The sequence below is a fragment of the Rana temporaria genome, chromosome 11 (genome assembly GCF_905171775.1).
Source record: "Rana temporaria chromosome 11, aRanTem1.1, whole genome shotgun sequence".
NCBI lineage: Eukaryota > Metazoa > Chordata > Amphibia > Anura > Ranidae > Rana > Rana temporaria.
In genome coordinates, this window is record NC_053499.1 from 149284507 (window position 1) to 149301717 (window position 17211).

The 17211-nt window shown below is 47.3% G+C and overlaps 1 protein-coding gene across 2 annotated transcripts in view; it reads left to right on the forward strand.

Moving 5' to 3' along the window:
• GARRE1 (granule associated Rac and RHOG effector 1) overlaps positions 1–17211 on the forward strand; it is a 96701-nt gene that overhangs the window by 62517 nt on the left and 16973 nt on the right. For both annotated transcript variants that reach the window (XM_040329431.1, XM_040329432.1), the window contains exons 4-7: positions 9154–9294; positions 10974–11069; positions 12294–12455; positions 14176–14334. In XM_040329431.1, the coding sequence (XP_040185365.1) occupies positions 9154–9294; positions 10974–11069; positions 12294–12455; positions 14176–14334 (558 nt within the window). The remainder of the gene's footprint in view (positions 1–9153; positions 9295–10973; positions 11070–12293; positions 12456–14175; positions 14335–17211) is intronic.

A 17211-nucleotide genomic window follows, 5' to 3' on the forward strand; every position in this document is an offset into this window, starting at 1 on the left:
CAGGGAGCAGTTCCTAGCGTAAGAACACAGTAATTGCTGCTATAGCTGCTGGCAATAATTGCATGCTAAAAATCCAACATGCTGGTTGTAGTTGATCAATGGATAGACTTGTGTACAATCAGCCTGCCCATAGATCGAATCTGCCAGTCCTTGCTGAATTAGCAAAGTTTCGATCAATCTATTGATAACTTTAGTATCATTGTTTGTCCCCCCCCATCCCCCATAAACCTTTAAGCCTGAATTGGGGGAGGGGTTGTAAAGGTACAATTTTATTTTTTCCTAAATATCTTCCTTTACCTTAGTGCAGTCCTCCTTCACTTGCCTCATCCTTCCATTTTCCTTTTAAATGTCCTTATTTCTTCTGAGAAATCCTCACTTCCTGTTCTTCTGTCTGTAACTCCACACAGTAATGCGAGGCTTTCTCCCTGGTGTGGGGTGTCGTGCTCGCCCCCCTCCCTTGGACTACAGGAGAGTCAGGACGCCCACTAACACACAGCTCCTTTCTCTATCTGCAACGTAGAGAGCGTCCTGACTCTCCTGTAGTCCAAGGGAGGGGGCGAGCACGACACACCAGGGAGAAAGCCTTGCATTACTGTGTGGAGTTACAGACAGAAGAACAGGAAGTGAGGATTTCTCAGAAGAAATGAGGACATTTAAAAGAAAAATGGAAGGATGAGGTAAGTGAAGGAGGACTGCACTAAGGTAAAAAAAGATATTTAGGGAAAAAATATTGTACCTTTACAACCCCTTTAAGCTAGCCATAGGTGGATCCAATCTTGGCTGATTCAGCAGGGACCAGCTGAGATTAGTATGGAAGGGTTAGAGCCTCTGTCATGTTTATTTGTTGTCTGTGTTTATATTGTGGATATGTCTTTTATACAGTTCATATGAGGGGGAAGTGATGGGAAGTCTGATAAGGACACAAGCACATTTTTAGTAAATTTTAGGAAGAGTTTTTGTTGCTTTCTCTACCTTCTAGTCTGGCTGACAGTCGCTCCCTCCATTTCTTCTTGTTACAGAAGCAGGAAGTGAGGGATCATCTCCCCAATGGCATCACAGACAGAAATAAAAAACCCGACAGATTTCTTCTGTTCCCCAGAGAGGAGAATCTAAAGATCCTCATACTAAATATGACATAAAAATATGAGGCGCCAACAATGTAAACATGTTAACCATCCTCTTTAAATAAGTGATGCAGTCATGGCGTGACAAGTGTACGCGCTGAGAAAGACGATCATCTCCCTTTAATCTGCAGTTTCCGTAGTATGCGCTGGGACTGTTGTGTCCCTGTGGGGAGATTGCATAGTGAGTAAAAACGGTTTGCTTCACTGAGCTCGACAGAGAGGCTTGTAATCCTTGCCATTTCCAGCAGTGAATTCATCAGTTTGATCGATGGCCTTTAATACGTTTTAAATATATTTGTGTACAGGGAGCTTTTTTATACATCAAGCTAAAGTAATTTTCGATCGGGTCAGAAAACTTCTGTTCCAATGCTTGGGTTGATGTTTCAGAGCTCAACCCTCTTGATTGCATATTCTCACTCTGCACTAAGTCTGTACACCTGTTGGCACAGGGATGGTGGGAACCCCTCATAATGGGCACAGTAGGTGCACAGACTCGGGAACTCGGCACAGGGATGGTGGGAACCCCTCATAATGGGCACAGTAGGTGTACAGACTCAGGAACTCGGCACAGGGATGGTGGGAACCCCTCATAATGGGCACAGTAGGTGCACAGACTCGGGAACTCGGCACAGGGATGGTGGGAACCCCTCATAATGGGCACAGTAGGTGTACAGACTCAGGAACTCGGCACAGGGATGGTGGGAACCCTTCATAATGGGCACAGTAGGTGCACAGACTCGAACTCAGCACAGGGATGGTAAAAAGCACTCATAATGGGCACGAGTTCCCATGTCTGTGTAAACCTGTTGTGCCCATTATGAGAGGATTCCACATCCCTGTGTGGAGTTCCCAGGTCTGCACACCTGCTGGGTCTATTATGTGGGGTTCCCACATCTCTGTGCTGTGTCTGGGTCTGTACACCTGATGTGCTTATTATGAGGGGTTCCCACCATCCCTGTGCTGTTTTCCTGAGTCTGTACACCTGATGTGCGAATACCAACAGTCTACTCAAAGCAATAGCGTCCCCTTTTTCTGGTGTATTCTCAGCACTTATAAGCAGGGAGCAGTGTAATCAATGGAGTGTTTGCTCAGATTTCTAAACAGGACCAGGGAATGCTTCTGACTTTTGCACACCGCCGATCAGGGTGGCCGCAACAGATTGAAGTCTTTCTGGCCTCGGTTCAGAAGAGGAGGGCCCCCCTACTCCGCAAAACCCCATTAACATCTACGTCATTTGTTTACTTCTACATAGCTTGAATGGCTTGTGATCCTGCAAGTTTCCAGAGTTGGCTGACAGACACGGTTCTCATGCCCAGGGCCGATCCTCCCCCTCCAGCTTCAGAACCGCACCTGATCCGTGTGATACTTTCTCCCACCTCCGCAACAATTAACCTGCAGTAACACTTCTGGCTGCAGCCTGTCATAGCTGTGAACTGAGGTTACGCAGATCTGTGGAAGTGTCTCCGATACAGCTTTCATCAGGTTAATCCTCAAATCTAGGTCAGCTTGAGAACGTGTGCGACTTCTATGCACATTTCAGGCCGCCAGAAAGCAGATGTGTCTGCATACCCTGCTTCTGCGCTTTGAACCCTCCTGTTGGGAGCCGTGCTGAAGATGCTTGTTGATGTCGTGACGCGGTGCACAGGCTGTGATTGGGGCAATTTGTACAGCTTGTCTATTGCAGAGATCTCGCATGCCTTAAAGTGGACCGTCAGTGGCTGCTGTCATTGGAGGCATCATTGAAGGGTTACACATGATACTCTACGACGGGATATGTATTAGATTTAATGCTCCATACAAACCGCTAATTAGACTAATTAATTAAAGCGGGGTTCCAACCACAATTAGCATTTTTTAAATGTATGTCCTTTCATCATGCGATTTTATAATCTAAATCCGGTCACTTACTATTTTACAACGCTCCGCATAGTTATTCAAAAAAGATCGTTTATAAAACTATGTCCACACCGTTGTCATTTTGCTTGTGGGCATTGTGAAGCCCACAAGCACTTACTTCCTGGAAGTCTTGGATGGGGAGTGATAATTGGGTAGCACACTGCATCCTGGGAAATGACACACATTTCACAGTAGCATTAGAGGGAGATGATGTCAGGATCCTAGGTGATTCCAAAGGCAGATTTCGTGGGACTGCATAGCAACAGGCATTTCCAGATGAGTAAAAAAACGTTTTTTTTTTTTCTTTTTTAGGTCGAATGAGCACAATAATGAAAAAAAAAAAAATTGGGATGGAAACTCCACTTTAAAGTGATTGTAAAGGTTCAGGTATTTTTTAAATAACAAACATGTCAAACTTGCCTCCTCTGTGCAGTTCGCTTTGCACAGATTGGCCCTGAGCCACTGGTTCTGGGGTCCCACTGCGGCTCTCGCGGGTCCTCCCTGCATTAGATGACCCCCCTCTGGGAAGCTCTCTCCCCAGGGGGTTTCCTTGCGGGCGTGCTCCTGTGTCATACACATGACATCCATAGACGCCGAGTGTATGACTCGGCCCCGACACCCACGTCACTGGGTTTGATTGATAGCAGCGCAGCCATTGGTTCCCGCTGCTGTCAATCTATCAAATCAATGCCAAGACTCCGTGGCGAAGACGACGATGTGGCCGCACTGAGCAGGTGAACGGGCTCAGGTAAGTAAAACGTGGGGCTGGGGGGCCCATGATTGCCAGGTGTTTTTTCACCTTAATGTATAGGATGCATTAAGGTAAAAAAACACAAGCCACTGTTTTTTTATTTTATACATTTATCCCGAGTCTGTACACCTGATGTGCCCATTATGAAGCCGCATCAACTTTGATTGTTGTCAAAAAGGCCTGTTGTATCTGTAAGATTAGATGTCCAGAGTCTCCCCTCCCCATATATTAGATGTCAGGAGCCACCCACCATCAGAATTTGAGTCCCCCACTCTCCCTTACGTCACAGTGCACCCCCCTTCCTTATGCTGCTGCAGGGAAGAAGCTGGATGCATTGCTTGAAAGCAGAAAGTAGGGGTCTGGAGGAGGACCAGAGGAGGGCAGAGGTGCGCAGGGCCACTAAGGATGAGCTCCGGTGTGTTCGCCCGCCAGGAAGTGAGCCCGGCGCTGCTCTAATCACAGCCAAGCAGACATTTCCCGATCTCTGCAGCCGAGCATCGGGAAATGTCTCCCTGGCTGTTATTAGCGCAGCGCGGGTGCCGACTTCCTGGCGAGCTCCGCACGTGTTCTATGCGAACACGCCGGAGCTTATTTTTACGGGCCACATGACATGGCCTGGAGGGCCAGATTCGGCCCGCGGGCCTTGCGTTTGACACCTGTGGCGTATACACTTGCAACACAAGTCGTATTGTAATTGAATGGTGTCAAAAATTGCCTTTCCTTTGCAATCTGCAGCCGCTGTAATTTTCTGAAAATGCAATATGGCTACCTGGAGGTGTTCTGTACACAGAATGCCCCACAGAAACATTATTTCTTGATTATGTGATTGGCTCACTGATTTGCTCAGAAATCGCTGCATTCGCTGCAACAAAAATCTCATTTTTGCTGGGATACTCCCAATAGGAACACATCTAAAGGGATGCAGGCCCAGCCGCTTTCCTCATTAGTGCCCTGCAGGTGCACAGCTGATTGAGTCTAATGGGAGTGGTTTCATAATTATCACTTTCCCACAATAGCACAGAGACACACAGGAAACAACAAAGTTCATTAAAATCCTTGTAATGTACATAGATCACCCAGAGGGGAATGTGTTTTTTTTTTCTTTCAACAAAAGTGGAGTTACATTTTAAAGCTGCAACCCTCTTAGGCCTCCGCCTGGACCTGGGCCAAGACATTGCTTCTCCAGTGATGCGAACTAGAATACGCATCATGACTCTGAAACAAGTATTCTGAAAACTGCATCTGCAATCTTAGAAGTCCCGTTCCAGCCGTACTGCGTTCCTGTCAAATTTTGGAAAAGCTTTACACTCGGGAGAGTGAAAAAAAAAAACACGAATGCTGACTTGTCTGCAGCGAGGTGAAATGTGATCTGCCTCAACAGCCCAAACAAGCTTGTGGAGTCTGCTGTAGCCGGCTGTGTGCAGGTTAAGCGCAAGGATCGTGCTGGTATGGGCGTCCAATCTGTCAGTCTGGCATTCTTCGATGGGACTTGCACTCGCATGCCTTGGACAAAGCATGTCTTTGTAGTACAGCTTATTCACTCATCACATGACCTTCCTCGTAATGAATGGCAAATAGGGATGCAAAGTTGCCATAATAAGATGATTGACATTTCTAGATGTACGCCATTCTTATTCTTATTTCATAGGGGTTTTTTGGGGGTTTTTTTTTCAGATCTTTTTAAATGGACCCAAGCTGAAAATGTTCTTATTGAGTGTTAAGCTGAGTTTTTTTATAGGCTTTATTCTGCTTTATTCATCATTTATAGCAGATTTAAAGAAGTCTCTCTTCAGTTCTTATAAACGGGTTCTGTTCCTCAAGAGCAGGGGTCTTCAAACTTTTCAAACTAAGGGCTAGTTTATTGTTCTTCAGACTTTAGGAGGGCCGGATTGTGGCCTGCAGGGGCAGAAAATGTCACGGGCCCGGCATCAGTGAGAATAAATATGGCCTCAGGGTTGGTGGTCAATAGGAGGAGTATTCCCCCTATTAGTAGGAGGAATAGTATCCCATCATTGGTATCCGTGGAAGATATAGTGTCCCATCGTTGGTGTCAGTGGGAGGAATAGTGCCTCATATCAGTGGAAGGAATTGTGTCTCAAGGGCCGGATTAAGGCTAGCGAAGGGCCACATCTGGCCCTCGGGCCGCAGTTTGGAGACCCCTGCTCAAGAGGACCAAGCACATGTTGTACTTTTGTCCCATCTTCCTTAGTCCTGTCTAAGGTTAGCTGTAAGGTCAAACAGGTACTTCTCCTCACTCCATGGCCATCTGACCAACGCAGCTAGCAAAGAGATGATGGCATGGACATACAGCACTTTTCTCCATCTCCAAACATTTGCCCAAGACAAGTTGGTCACAAGGATCTTGGGGGGATGAAGAAAAGCGCTCCATGTCAAAGCAGCTGTCTCCTTGTTAGCTGCGTTGTTGCTGGGTGGTGGCCATTCGAGGGAGCAGGGGCACCTTGTCCAGCCTCACAGCTAGCCTCCGACAACTATAGAAGGTTGGGATCAAAGTTCTACATGTACTTTGTTGTCCTAAGGAACCGAAAACATAAAAAAAAAATTGTAAGTGAGAAGTTCTTAAAGTGGAGGTTCACCCGAAAAGTTAATTTTTAAGATTAATGCTCATTTTGTCAAGGGTAGTTTTTTTGTTTTTTTTTTAATCGAAGCAGTACTTACCGTTTTAGAGAGCGATCTTCTCCGCCACTTCCGGGTATGGGCTGCGGGACTGGGCGTTCCTATTTGATTGACAGTCTTCCGACGGTCGCATCTATCGCGTCACGATTTTCCGAAAGTAGCCGAACGTCGGTGCGCAGTATAGAGCCGCACGACGTTCGGCTTCTTTCCGCTACTCGTGACGCGATGGATGCGACCGTCGGAAGCCTGTCAATCAAATAGGAACGCCCAGTCCCGAAGACCATACCCGGAAGCGGCGGAGAAGATTGCTCTCTAAAACGGTAAGTACAGCTTCGATTTAAAAAAAACGACCCGATTCCCCTTCACAAAATGAGCCTCAATCTAATCTTAAAAAAAAAAAATTCGGGTGAACTCCCACTTTAAAGTTTTTTTTTTTTCCCCTAAATAACTTCCATTACCTTAGTGCAGTCCTCCTTCACTTACCTCATCCTTCCATTTTGCTTTTAAATGTCCTTATTTCTTCTGAGAAATCCTCACTTCCTGTTCTTCTGTCTGTAACTCCACACAGTAATGCAAGGATTTCTCCCTGGTGTGGAGTGTCGTGCTCGCCCCCTCCTTTGGACTACAGGAGAGTCAGAGGACTTGGGGCTTTGGAGAGAGATAAGTAAACGCTACGGATGCAGTATGTACCTAGGTCAAATGTCACGACTCGGGTTTACATCCACTTTAAGGAGGGGAGGAAGCTGGCCAAAGCCAGGGTACGCAGGAGGAACTCTTGTCAAGCCAGACAACATTAGATGCTGGTCCAAAATGAAAGGAGCCCTGAAGAGGGGCTTTAAAACCTGAAACGTGTTGGCTGTTTTACTAGTTTCCTCTTTCTTCTTTCTCTTTATTTTTTCTTTATTTTACAAAAGTTATATTGGGAGTAACAGTATGGGTTATAAACCCTTTCAAGAAGTTACATTAGGATGTTGGGAGTAAGGGTATGTTTGCTAACACGGGGCCAAGACATACCAAAGATTTTCCATCCATGGAGCATGTGCCGGGATAGAAGTTGTCACAAAGTATTGATTTCATAAATATGACGATGATGGGTGAGCTGGTGAATATGACTCATGATGGTCAGTACTGTGAGTCATGCGAGTTATGAGTCCCAAATAATGTAATAAAACTGCAGTATTGATTGGAGATGGAACAGCAAATCGCATGAAAATGAAACCGATATGGAAAGTACTTTATCCAAGGAGTGGGTGATATGGCGTAATGATTGCAAAGGGCAATGAATACAAGGAGTCAGCAGCCTGTGGTGACAACCAGAACAGGGTGAGGAATGGATGGATGGATCGGAGAGTTCTGCAGCTAAGACATATCAGATCAGGGAAGGATCCTCGGCAACATGTAAAAAAAAAAAACAAGGTGGCCAAAGTGCATGAATTGATAACTGTAGTAACATTTAAAAAAAATAAAAAACACTAATCTACACTTAGATTGGGTAAATAGAAATGCTGCTTGAACATGGAGGGGAAGCAATGTGTGTTGTGGTTGGAATCCAGTGTCTGCAGAGCGGGGAGCAGTTGTCGCACACACCTATAGAGCCGGAACAAGGCGGTGTCTATGGCTGTCCTCAACAAGCAAGACAAGCACAGGAATGCGGAAAGGGGCATGTGCAACGCGTTTCAGAGGCTCCACCTCCTTCTTTTTTTTTTTTTTTTTTTTTTTATAAAGTATGGTGGAAAGGTGGAGCGTTTTTAAATCCGACGGATGTAGCTGGTAAGAGCGTATAGGAGCTAGGCAGGAAGCCGCAAGTATGGTGACCGCTTTAAAACAGCCAATCAGCAGAACCTGAGTCAGACAGAATGAGCTGGTAGTTGTGTGTGTAATACCAGGTGGTAAAGTGCACATTTATTAAAGGGGTTGTAAAGGTACAATTTTTTTTTTTTTTTTTTTTTTTTTTTCTAAATGCCATTCTTTGCCTTAGTGCAGTCCTCCTTCACTTACCTCATCCTTCCATTTTGCTTTTAAATGTCCTTCTTTCTTCTGAGAAATCCTCACTTCCTGTTCTTCTGTCTGTAACTCCACACAGTAATTCAAGGCTTTCTGCCTGGGGTGGAGTGTCGTGCTCGCCCCCTCCCTTGGACTACAGGAGAGTCAGGACGCTCTCTACATTGCAGATGGAGAAAGGAGCTGTGTTAGTGGGTGTGCTGACTCTCCTGTAGTCCAAGGGAGGGGGCGAGCACGACACTCCACACCAGGGAGAAAGCCTCGCATTACTGTGTGGAGTTAGACAGAAGAACAGGAAGTGAGGATTTCTCAGAAGAAATGAGGACCAGGGCTTGGTGAGGATTTCGTCTAACGTCCGGTGCCAGTGACCGTTGTGATAGACTCACCCGGGACAGAGGCTTTTGCAGGGAACTGAATGCTAGCCTCTTGCTTACGGACTATGGGCCCTGGCATTTGAGGGAGCTACAAGCATTTAGGAAGATGTTGACTATCCCGGGTGAATTTTATCACAACCGTATCCATAAAACCAGAAACAAGGGGAAATCTTTCCAATAAAGACACTTTAGTGAATGCTAGATCGTAGGTGCTAAACATTTTGTACTCTGTCCATAGGAGCTGGAGTTGAATTTTTTGAGTTTTGATTGCTGACTTGTATGTACTGTGAAGATATAAATACCTGGGTCACTGAACCACATCTAAATGTACACTTTGCCATAAAGTAACCGCTTTTTGCCATTTCCTTTATAGGCCACAAGCCGCCTGCGGGAGAGAGGATGCGATGGCTGCCTGGCCGGATTAGAAGTCCAGCAGCTCTTCTGTTCTCAGAGCCTGGCCATTCCAGAGCATCACCTCAAGGAGCTGAACATGAAGATTGACAGTACCTTACAGGTCAGACCTCATGAGTACGAACATGGTGTGTGAAGACTGGAATGACTGTTACATGTGCCAAAAGGGAGATATATGTTTAAAGCTTGCAATACTATTAAAAACTATTATCTGAAGTTATCTGATATGAAAAAAACCTCCTCCCATTTTCCTGGTTGATAATGGACAGGGGAAACAACGGCCATGATTGGTGCACGTTACAAGGGGTAACGTGTCCCATAAAGCATTGCATCCTTGGCAGTGATGGGTGTGTACAGACCATGTTTTTTTTTTGTTTTGTTTATTGGACACTGTCCGGCAAAGAATCCTGACCCCGCAGGGTTATAGCGCCACATCCAGGAGTAGGATGCAAAGCAGGAAAAAACAAACAAAGCACTGCCTAGGGACAGTCCCTACTATTTGCCATAAGTAGATATTCGCCAGCAAACCAAGGATCATCCATTTCATCCAAACGGTTTTAATACAAGAGTTCCCATCACAAGATGGTATAGTGCAACGTTTCGGAGCCATGCAGGACCTCTGAAGAGGTCCTGCGTGGCTCTGAAACGTTGCAAAGTACCAGTTTCTGATGTGATCTCTCTTGAATAAAAAACGTTTGGCCGAAATTAATGATCCCTTGTGTGCTGGCGAATTTCTACTTGTTGCACAGGTATCCAGCTGGCGGTCACTACAGCACCCGTTTAAATGGCTCATTCCAGGAGCGTGTGCCATGGGAATATGGGATGCCTACTATTTGCCAAACCCCCCCCCCCCCCCCCCTCCATCTGCTATAGCGGGGGTCCTCAAACTATGGCCATCCAGTTGTTCAGAAACTACAATTCCCATCATGCCTAGTCATGTCTGTGAATGTCAGAGTTTCGCAATGCCTCATGGGTGGTGTAGTTCCGCAACAGCTGGAGGGCCGTAGTTATGAAGATCCCTGTGCTATAGGAAGCTCCGTTTATTGCCTAGTGTTAAAGTGGGGCAGCAAGCGGGTACATGCAGACCCCTAGTTACATGCAGGGTAGGCTGCGATAGCCCTGTCTGGAAGTGGGCCAGCCAATGAGCTGTCCCATAGGGGACACCTATGATCAAACTTTTTTTGTCACTGTTCCTCACTGGCTAACAACCCCCTACTTGAGTGGGAGGCAGACTGTCTTGGTAAAGGTACCCGCGCTCTAACTTCTAGGATTGGTGGGTGGGCTTTGGGCACACCCTTTATGTATTTTTGGGGTTCGGTCAGTCCTGTCTGGGACACCGCATGTCAAGGTACCTTTTACCAAACCCAGATTTATTACCCAGATTTATTGTCCAGACTCTATGGAATCACTGGGCAGTTGGCACTGTACGAAGATGGGGGTATTGCTGATCAGGAAACAAGGGTGGTAACTCTGCTAGTTGCTCTACCCTCTACTTGCATGGGTAACGTAAATAAATCACTGATGTCCTCGGAACTACTTGGGAGTGTTAAATCACCAGGTGCTAGGATTGGAAAACGACTTGGCGAAAAATACTGTTGCATACCTGGTGGCTGAATGGGTGCCAGTGATCAGTGGGTGTTTTTTGTAATTGCTAAAAATGTACTTGGCCTGAAAAAACTGGTAAGCTGCAATATTATTTTTTTGTACTTTGCTTTTAACCAGCAAACCTTATTTAACAAGTTCAGCATATTTTTATTTAAATTCTCAATTCTTCTGTTCTAGGCATACAAAATAGCGCTGGACAGTTTGGGTCACTGTGAATATGCAATGAAGGCCGGGTTCCACCTCAGTCCCAAGGCTATTGAGGACTGTCTGAAGGTAACACTGCATTTTTTTTTTAATCAAATTTATGTTTTAAGCTGAACTTCAGGCAGATGTAAAAATCACCAGTTAATGCAGCTGTAATCTTTAACCGCTTGAGGACTGCCGCACGACGATATACGTCGACAAAATGGCATGGCTGGGCACAAGGGCATACATGTACGTCCCCTTTAAGATCCCAGCCGTGGGTCGCGTGTGCGCTGCCGGCGGCGCGCTCGTGACCTGGTCCTCTTCTCCGTGACCGTCCCCGCGGAAACAGCGGACCCGATCTCCGCCGGTGTCCCGCGATCGGGTCACAGAGAGGAAGAACGGGGAAGAGGTAAGTGTAAACAAACCTTTCCCTGTGCTTCCTAGTGAGCCTGTCACTGATTGTCTGTTATCAGTGATGTCACACACCCAGCCACGCCCCCCCCCCCCCCACAGTAAGAATCACACACTAGGGCACACAACCCCTACAGCGTCCCCTCCTGGTCAACCCCTTCACTGCCAGTGTCATTTTTACAGTAAACAGTGCATTTTTATAGCACTGTTCGCTGTAAAAATAGTGTCCCATGTGTCGCCATAATGTCGCAATCACGATAATCGCTGATCGCCGCCAATACTAGAAAAAATTATTAATAAAAATGCAATAAAACTATCCCCTATTTGCTAGACGCTATAAATTTTGTGCAAACCAATCAATAAACGCTTATTGCTAATTTTATTTTTATTTTTTACCGACTCTCTGCAGTCCTTGTACAGCAGGGCTGGAGTGTGAAAGGAAGAAGCAGCACGGAGAGGCTGTTGGTTCATGTACTGACAAGAAATATGCTGATAGGAGGAGAGACTAGAGTGACAGGGGAATGAGCTCATCACTGTGCTGCTTCTTCTTTCACTGTCCAGTCACAGTCTAGAGTCATTTTTAATTGGTCAGAGTAAAAACTTTACTGCTTGGCTGGCTTTCAGCTCGGTGCAGCAGTGCCAGAAGTCTTTAATTCCTTCCCAGTGAACCTACTTAGAGGAGCCATGTCAATTTTTATTTCACTGGTCCTATAGAATCCCCTCCCCACAGCACTAATCTCTGTCAGATGCTGGAGGTGAAAACAAGGTCAATGTATGGTACAGTCAGAGTCGGGGATCTTCATAATCCGCTCATGGCTACAGGCTTTAAGGCTATGACCTCAAGGCGATGATAATGTCCCTATAGAATGTTTAATTGGCTTTTATTCCCCCCCTCATCAGGGCTGCTGTAGCGATGCAGAGGCACAACAAGCAGGAAGGAGGCAGACTCCACCACAGCCAATCCAGTGCGAGCTCCCGACTGTGCCAGTTCAGATTGGCTCCCACTTCCTGAAGGGAACCTCATTCAATGAGTCCGCTGCTGATAACCTGAAGCTGAAAACGGTATTTTCCCCACTTTATCTTATTTTTCTAATAAGGGGTTCATGAAGACCTATATCATACAGTACCAACGATCACTAGTACCATGAAAAACATACATAGTCTGGGCAATACAGCTTGAGTTACTTTGAAAGCAAGTATAGTATTTGGTAATATTTTAGTCTAGGAGTACCTTTTTGTTAAGGGTGGTATAGGAATCATTTATGCAAAACAAAATACTGGGCTTCTCTAGACTCTCCCCTCCCTGCCTCGCTCCCTCCCTCCCCTCTCTCCCCCCCCCTCCCCTCTCTGTGCCTCTCCCCCCCCCTCCCCTCTCTGTGCCTCTCCCCCCCCCTCCCCTCTCTGTGCCTCTCCCCCCCCCCCCTCCCCTCTCTGTGCCTCTCCCCCCCCCTCCCCTCTCTGTGCCTCTCCCCCCCCTCCCCTCTCTGTGCCTCTCCCCCCCCTCCCCTCTCTGTGCCTCTCCCCCCCCCCCTCCCCTCTCTGTGCCTCTCCCCCCCCTCCCCTCTCTGTGCCTCTCCCCCCCCTCCCCTCTCTGTGCCTCTCCCCCCCCTCCCCTCTCTGTGCCTCTCCCACCCCCTCCCCTCTCTGTGCCTCTCCCACCCCCCTCCCCTCTCTGTGCTTCTCCCACCCCCTCCCCTCTCTGTGCCTCTCCCACCCCCCTCCCCTCTCTGTGCCTCTCCCACCCCCCTCCCCTCTCTGTGCCTCTCCCACCCCCCTCCCCTCTCTGTGCCTCTCCCACCCCCCTCCCCTCTCTGTGCCTCTCCCCCCCCCCTCCCCTCTCTGTGCCTCTCCCACCCCCCTCCCCTCTCTGTGCCTCTCCCACCCCCCTCCCCTCTCTGTGCCTCTCCCACCCCCCTCCCCTCTCTGTGCCTCTCCCACCCCCCTCCCCTCTCTGTGCCTCTCCCCCCCCCCTCCCCTCTCTGTTCCCCCCCCCCCCTCCCCTCTCTGTTCCCCCCCCCCCCTCCCCTCTCTGTGCCTCTCCCCCCCCCCTCCCCTCTCTGTGCCTCTCTCCCCCCCCCCTCCCCTCTCTGTGCCTCTCTCCCCCCCCCCTCCCCTCTCTGTGCCTCTCCCCCCCCTCCCCTCTCTGTGCCTCTCCTCCCCTCTCTGTGCCTCTCCCCCCCCCCTCCCCTCTCTGTGCCTCTCCCCCCCCCCCCTCCCCTCTCTGTGCCTCTCCCCCCCCCTCCCCTCTCTGTGCCTCTCCCCCCCCCCCTCCCCTCTCTGTGCCTCTCCCCCCCCCCCCCTCCCCTCTCTGTGCCTCTCCCCCCTCCCCTCTCTGTGCCTCTCCCCCCTCCCCTCTCTGTGCCTCTCCCCCCTCCCCTCTCTGCCTCTCCCCCCCCCTCCCCTCTCTGCCTCTCCCCCCCCCCTCCCCTCTCTGCCTCTCCCCCCCCCCTCCCCTCTCTGCCTCTCCCCCCCCTCCCCTCTCTGTGCCTCTCCCCCCCCCCCCCCCTCTCTGTGCCTCTCCCCCCCCCCCTCTCTTGAAGATGAAAAGGTTGTGGGGGATAATACCAGGGATGGTAGGAACATTGGAGGGGGAGGAGCTAACACTAGCAATTACCTGCCAGATGTTGGGTGGGAGCGGTCAGGTATGACTTGGAGTTTTCTTTTCAGGTGAAAAGGTGCAATAGGAGGGAACTGTGTTCTCAGTATGCCTTTAGGTCTATCTAGTAGTGTTTAAGGCTGATTTTAGATCTAATACTTCTCCAATACCCTGCTTTAATTTCAGCATGCAATGCTGCAGCTGATAAAGGAAGCCGATGGACATAATGGGATGACTGACAGAGATGAAACAGCGGTGACAGAAATTCTCAATCAAGTGTGTCCTTCCACATGGCGGGGGGCGTGTAAAACTGCAGTGCAGTTGCTGTTCGGCCAGGCTGGTCTGGTAAGTCGGCAAGCAGCAAAAAGTTGTCTGTTCAGGGCTTATATCTTCTGTTTTCATCAGAGTCCAGGCAGAAGAGAACGCTGATGCTTCTGTTCTAACAGGGAGGGAATGTAATATACAAAAAAGTGTATGAGGGCTGGTTCACACCTGGGTTTTTGGTGCTTTTTGCAGTCCATTTAACATGGGACATGTTCTCAACTATGATTTATTTTATTTTAATTTTTTAACAAAAATTGTATCTGTCCAGCAACAAATAGGCAAAAATAACCATAAACGCAAATTACGGTAAAATTGTTTGTGCAAAATGCTCTGTAGAACGCACCAATTGCATATATCCATGGGTGACTAGTTCTCTTAAGATATAATGTAGACCCCGTTCTAACATGTTATGATATTGGAAGTGGGATGTTTATCATCACATCTGTGAGAACCAGCCTCGTTCAATGGTTTCGCTCCATCAGTGCTAGGTGACACAATCCCTGTCTGTCACAGCCCATAATGTTTGTCACACCCGGAGCAGCGAGTTGTCACTTGCTCGCTTCATCCCACACATCCCTATTGAGTCAGGACCTTGTTTTCTTCTGGTGGAAGGATGAGACTGCAGTCTCTCTTGTTGGCTTGCCTTGTTATCAAGGTATAAAGCGGGGGCATGCTGGCAGTGTAGGGTTATGATCTCATAGGACTTTGTGTACTGGCGATAGAGAAGGCATTCTCGTGTGATAAGATGAAAGGAAACACCTGTCACACCAAGGACGGAAGCTTTTCCCTCATCTCCTGGCAGGGCGTCTGTGAGAAAGAAAAATGTTTTTGCAACAGGCTATGCAGTTGTCTGAGTTCAGAGGTTTGAATGGCTTTTATAGCCAATTTGTCTTCTGTAGGCTTTTATTGGGTTAGGCAGTAAGGAAGCATAATTGGGTAATTATTTGTATAGTTCTGCTTAGAATATATATATATTATTCTCAGGAGTGCTACGACATAAAAAAATTTTTTTATATATAATCTATCCTTTTATTTTTATTTTTTTTATAGCACTCCTGCTCTATCCCAAACTCTCAAAAATGACAAAATTGTTCTGTACCTTCGATGTGTGCCATGTCACATAAAAAGTTTAATAAACTTGTGAATTCCTTAAATCAAACTTATTGTGACTGCTGCAGAGTTACCATGTGCACTGTTATAACACAGTTGATTAAAAAACAAAAGTAAACAAAACACACTTGCATGCCACATTAACTATCCATTATGTTAATTTAGATCTTATACAAGTAATGTGCTTAAAGCGGAGTTCCAATCATATTTTTGTTAACAATTACTGTACCTGTTGACTTTTAATAAACAGTCACTCACCTGCCCCACCAGCGATGTGTTCTCCCTCTGTCCTCCCGCGGCAGCGCCAACATCTCTACTATAGGCATCCGGCTGTGACAGCTTGCAGCTTCACAGCTGGGTGCCCACTGCACATGCGTGAGTGGTGCTGCTCTCTGTGACAGCTCCCGAAGTCTTGTAGGACCTGTCATGTGTCCCAGAAGACTTTTGGAGGGAGAACTTCTGCTCCCGATCACCTAAGGTGACCGAAACAGAAGTGGGAGCAGATATCTGTCAACATTGGGTACCTGTTCGTTCGTTCGTTCCTTCCTTCCTTCCTTCCTTCCTTCCTTCCCTCCCTCCCTCCCTCCCTCTACTTCCTTCCTTCCTCCCTTCCTTCCTCCCTTCCTTCCTCCCTTCCTTCCTCCCTTCCTTCCTCCCTTCCTTCCTTCCTTCCTTCCTTCCTTCCTTCCCTCTACTTCCTTCCTTCCTTCCTTCCTTCCTCCCTTCCTTCCTTCCTCCCTTCCTTCCTCCCTTCCTTCCTCCCTCCCTTCCTTCCTCCCTTCCTTCCTCCCTTCCTTCCTTCCTCCCTTCCTTCCTTCCTTCCTTCCTTCCTTCCTTCCTTCTTTCCTTCCCTCCTCCCTCCCTCCCTTCCCTCCTTCATTCCCTCCTCCCTTTCTTTCTTTCTTTCTTTCTTTCTTTCCTTCTTTCCTTCTTTCCTCCCTCTCCCCCCCCCCCCATATTTTACAGAAAGGAGTCAGGAAAGGCGCCTTAAAGCGGAAGTTGCACCTTTGGGTTGAATTCCGGTTTAACAAGTGATTAAAAAAATAAATAACAATTATATCAATTCATTTAAATAAAGTACCAGATGCAAAGTCCCACATTGATCATCCCAAGTGATAAAGTGCTGGTGCTCTTTAAAGCAATATTAACGTCTTGTTTTGTATTTAAAGGAGTTATAAAGTCAGTTTTTTTTTTTATCTTGATTCATTCTAGTGTAAAGCCACTTGCTATATAGGTTTATACAACCTCCAAAATTTGGTCAAAATGTCCTGAATGTGCACCACAACAAGCAGTCCCATTTTGGTTGGTACTATACAATATATGTAAATATGATGGAGCAATGTTGTATGTTCTGTACAAAATTGCAGTCTTTATGAATGCTTATCAATTTAAGTGGTTAACTTCCACCAACCTTGAGATATTGTCCTGATTTTGCAGAATAATTTCACTTTTTGCACAGCCCATAACTATTGTCACTATTGAAAAACAGCGGGGCTCCGCCCACACAGCCACATAATTCATTCACCTTTTCCTGTGAATGGATAGATTTACAAGTATCGTCGGCCATTCTGGCTAATGCCTCGTAGTTTTCAATGAACTATGAGAGTACTGGTGAGCATTCTGGTAGTTTGATTTTCCAGCTCTCGGGTAACTGCTTGCCTGTATGAGGTACGTGCAGGCAGATACCCTTAGATTCTGCCTGAGATTGCACCCTCTATCTGCTGATTACAGGCTCCTTTTGGAAAAAAAAAGGTGCAGTTAAAAATTAACCTTTAAGCAACTCCACCA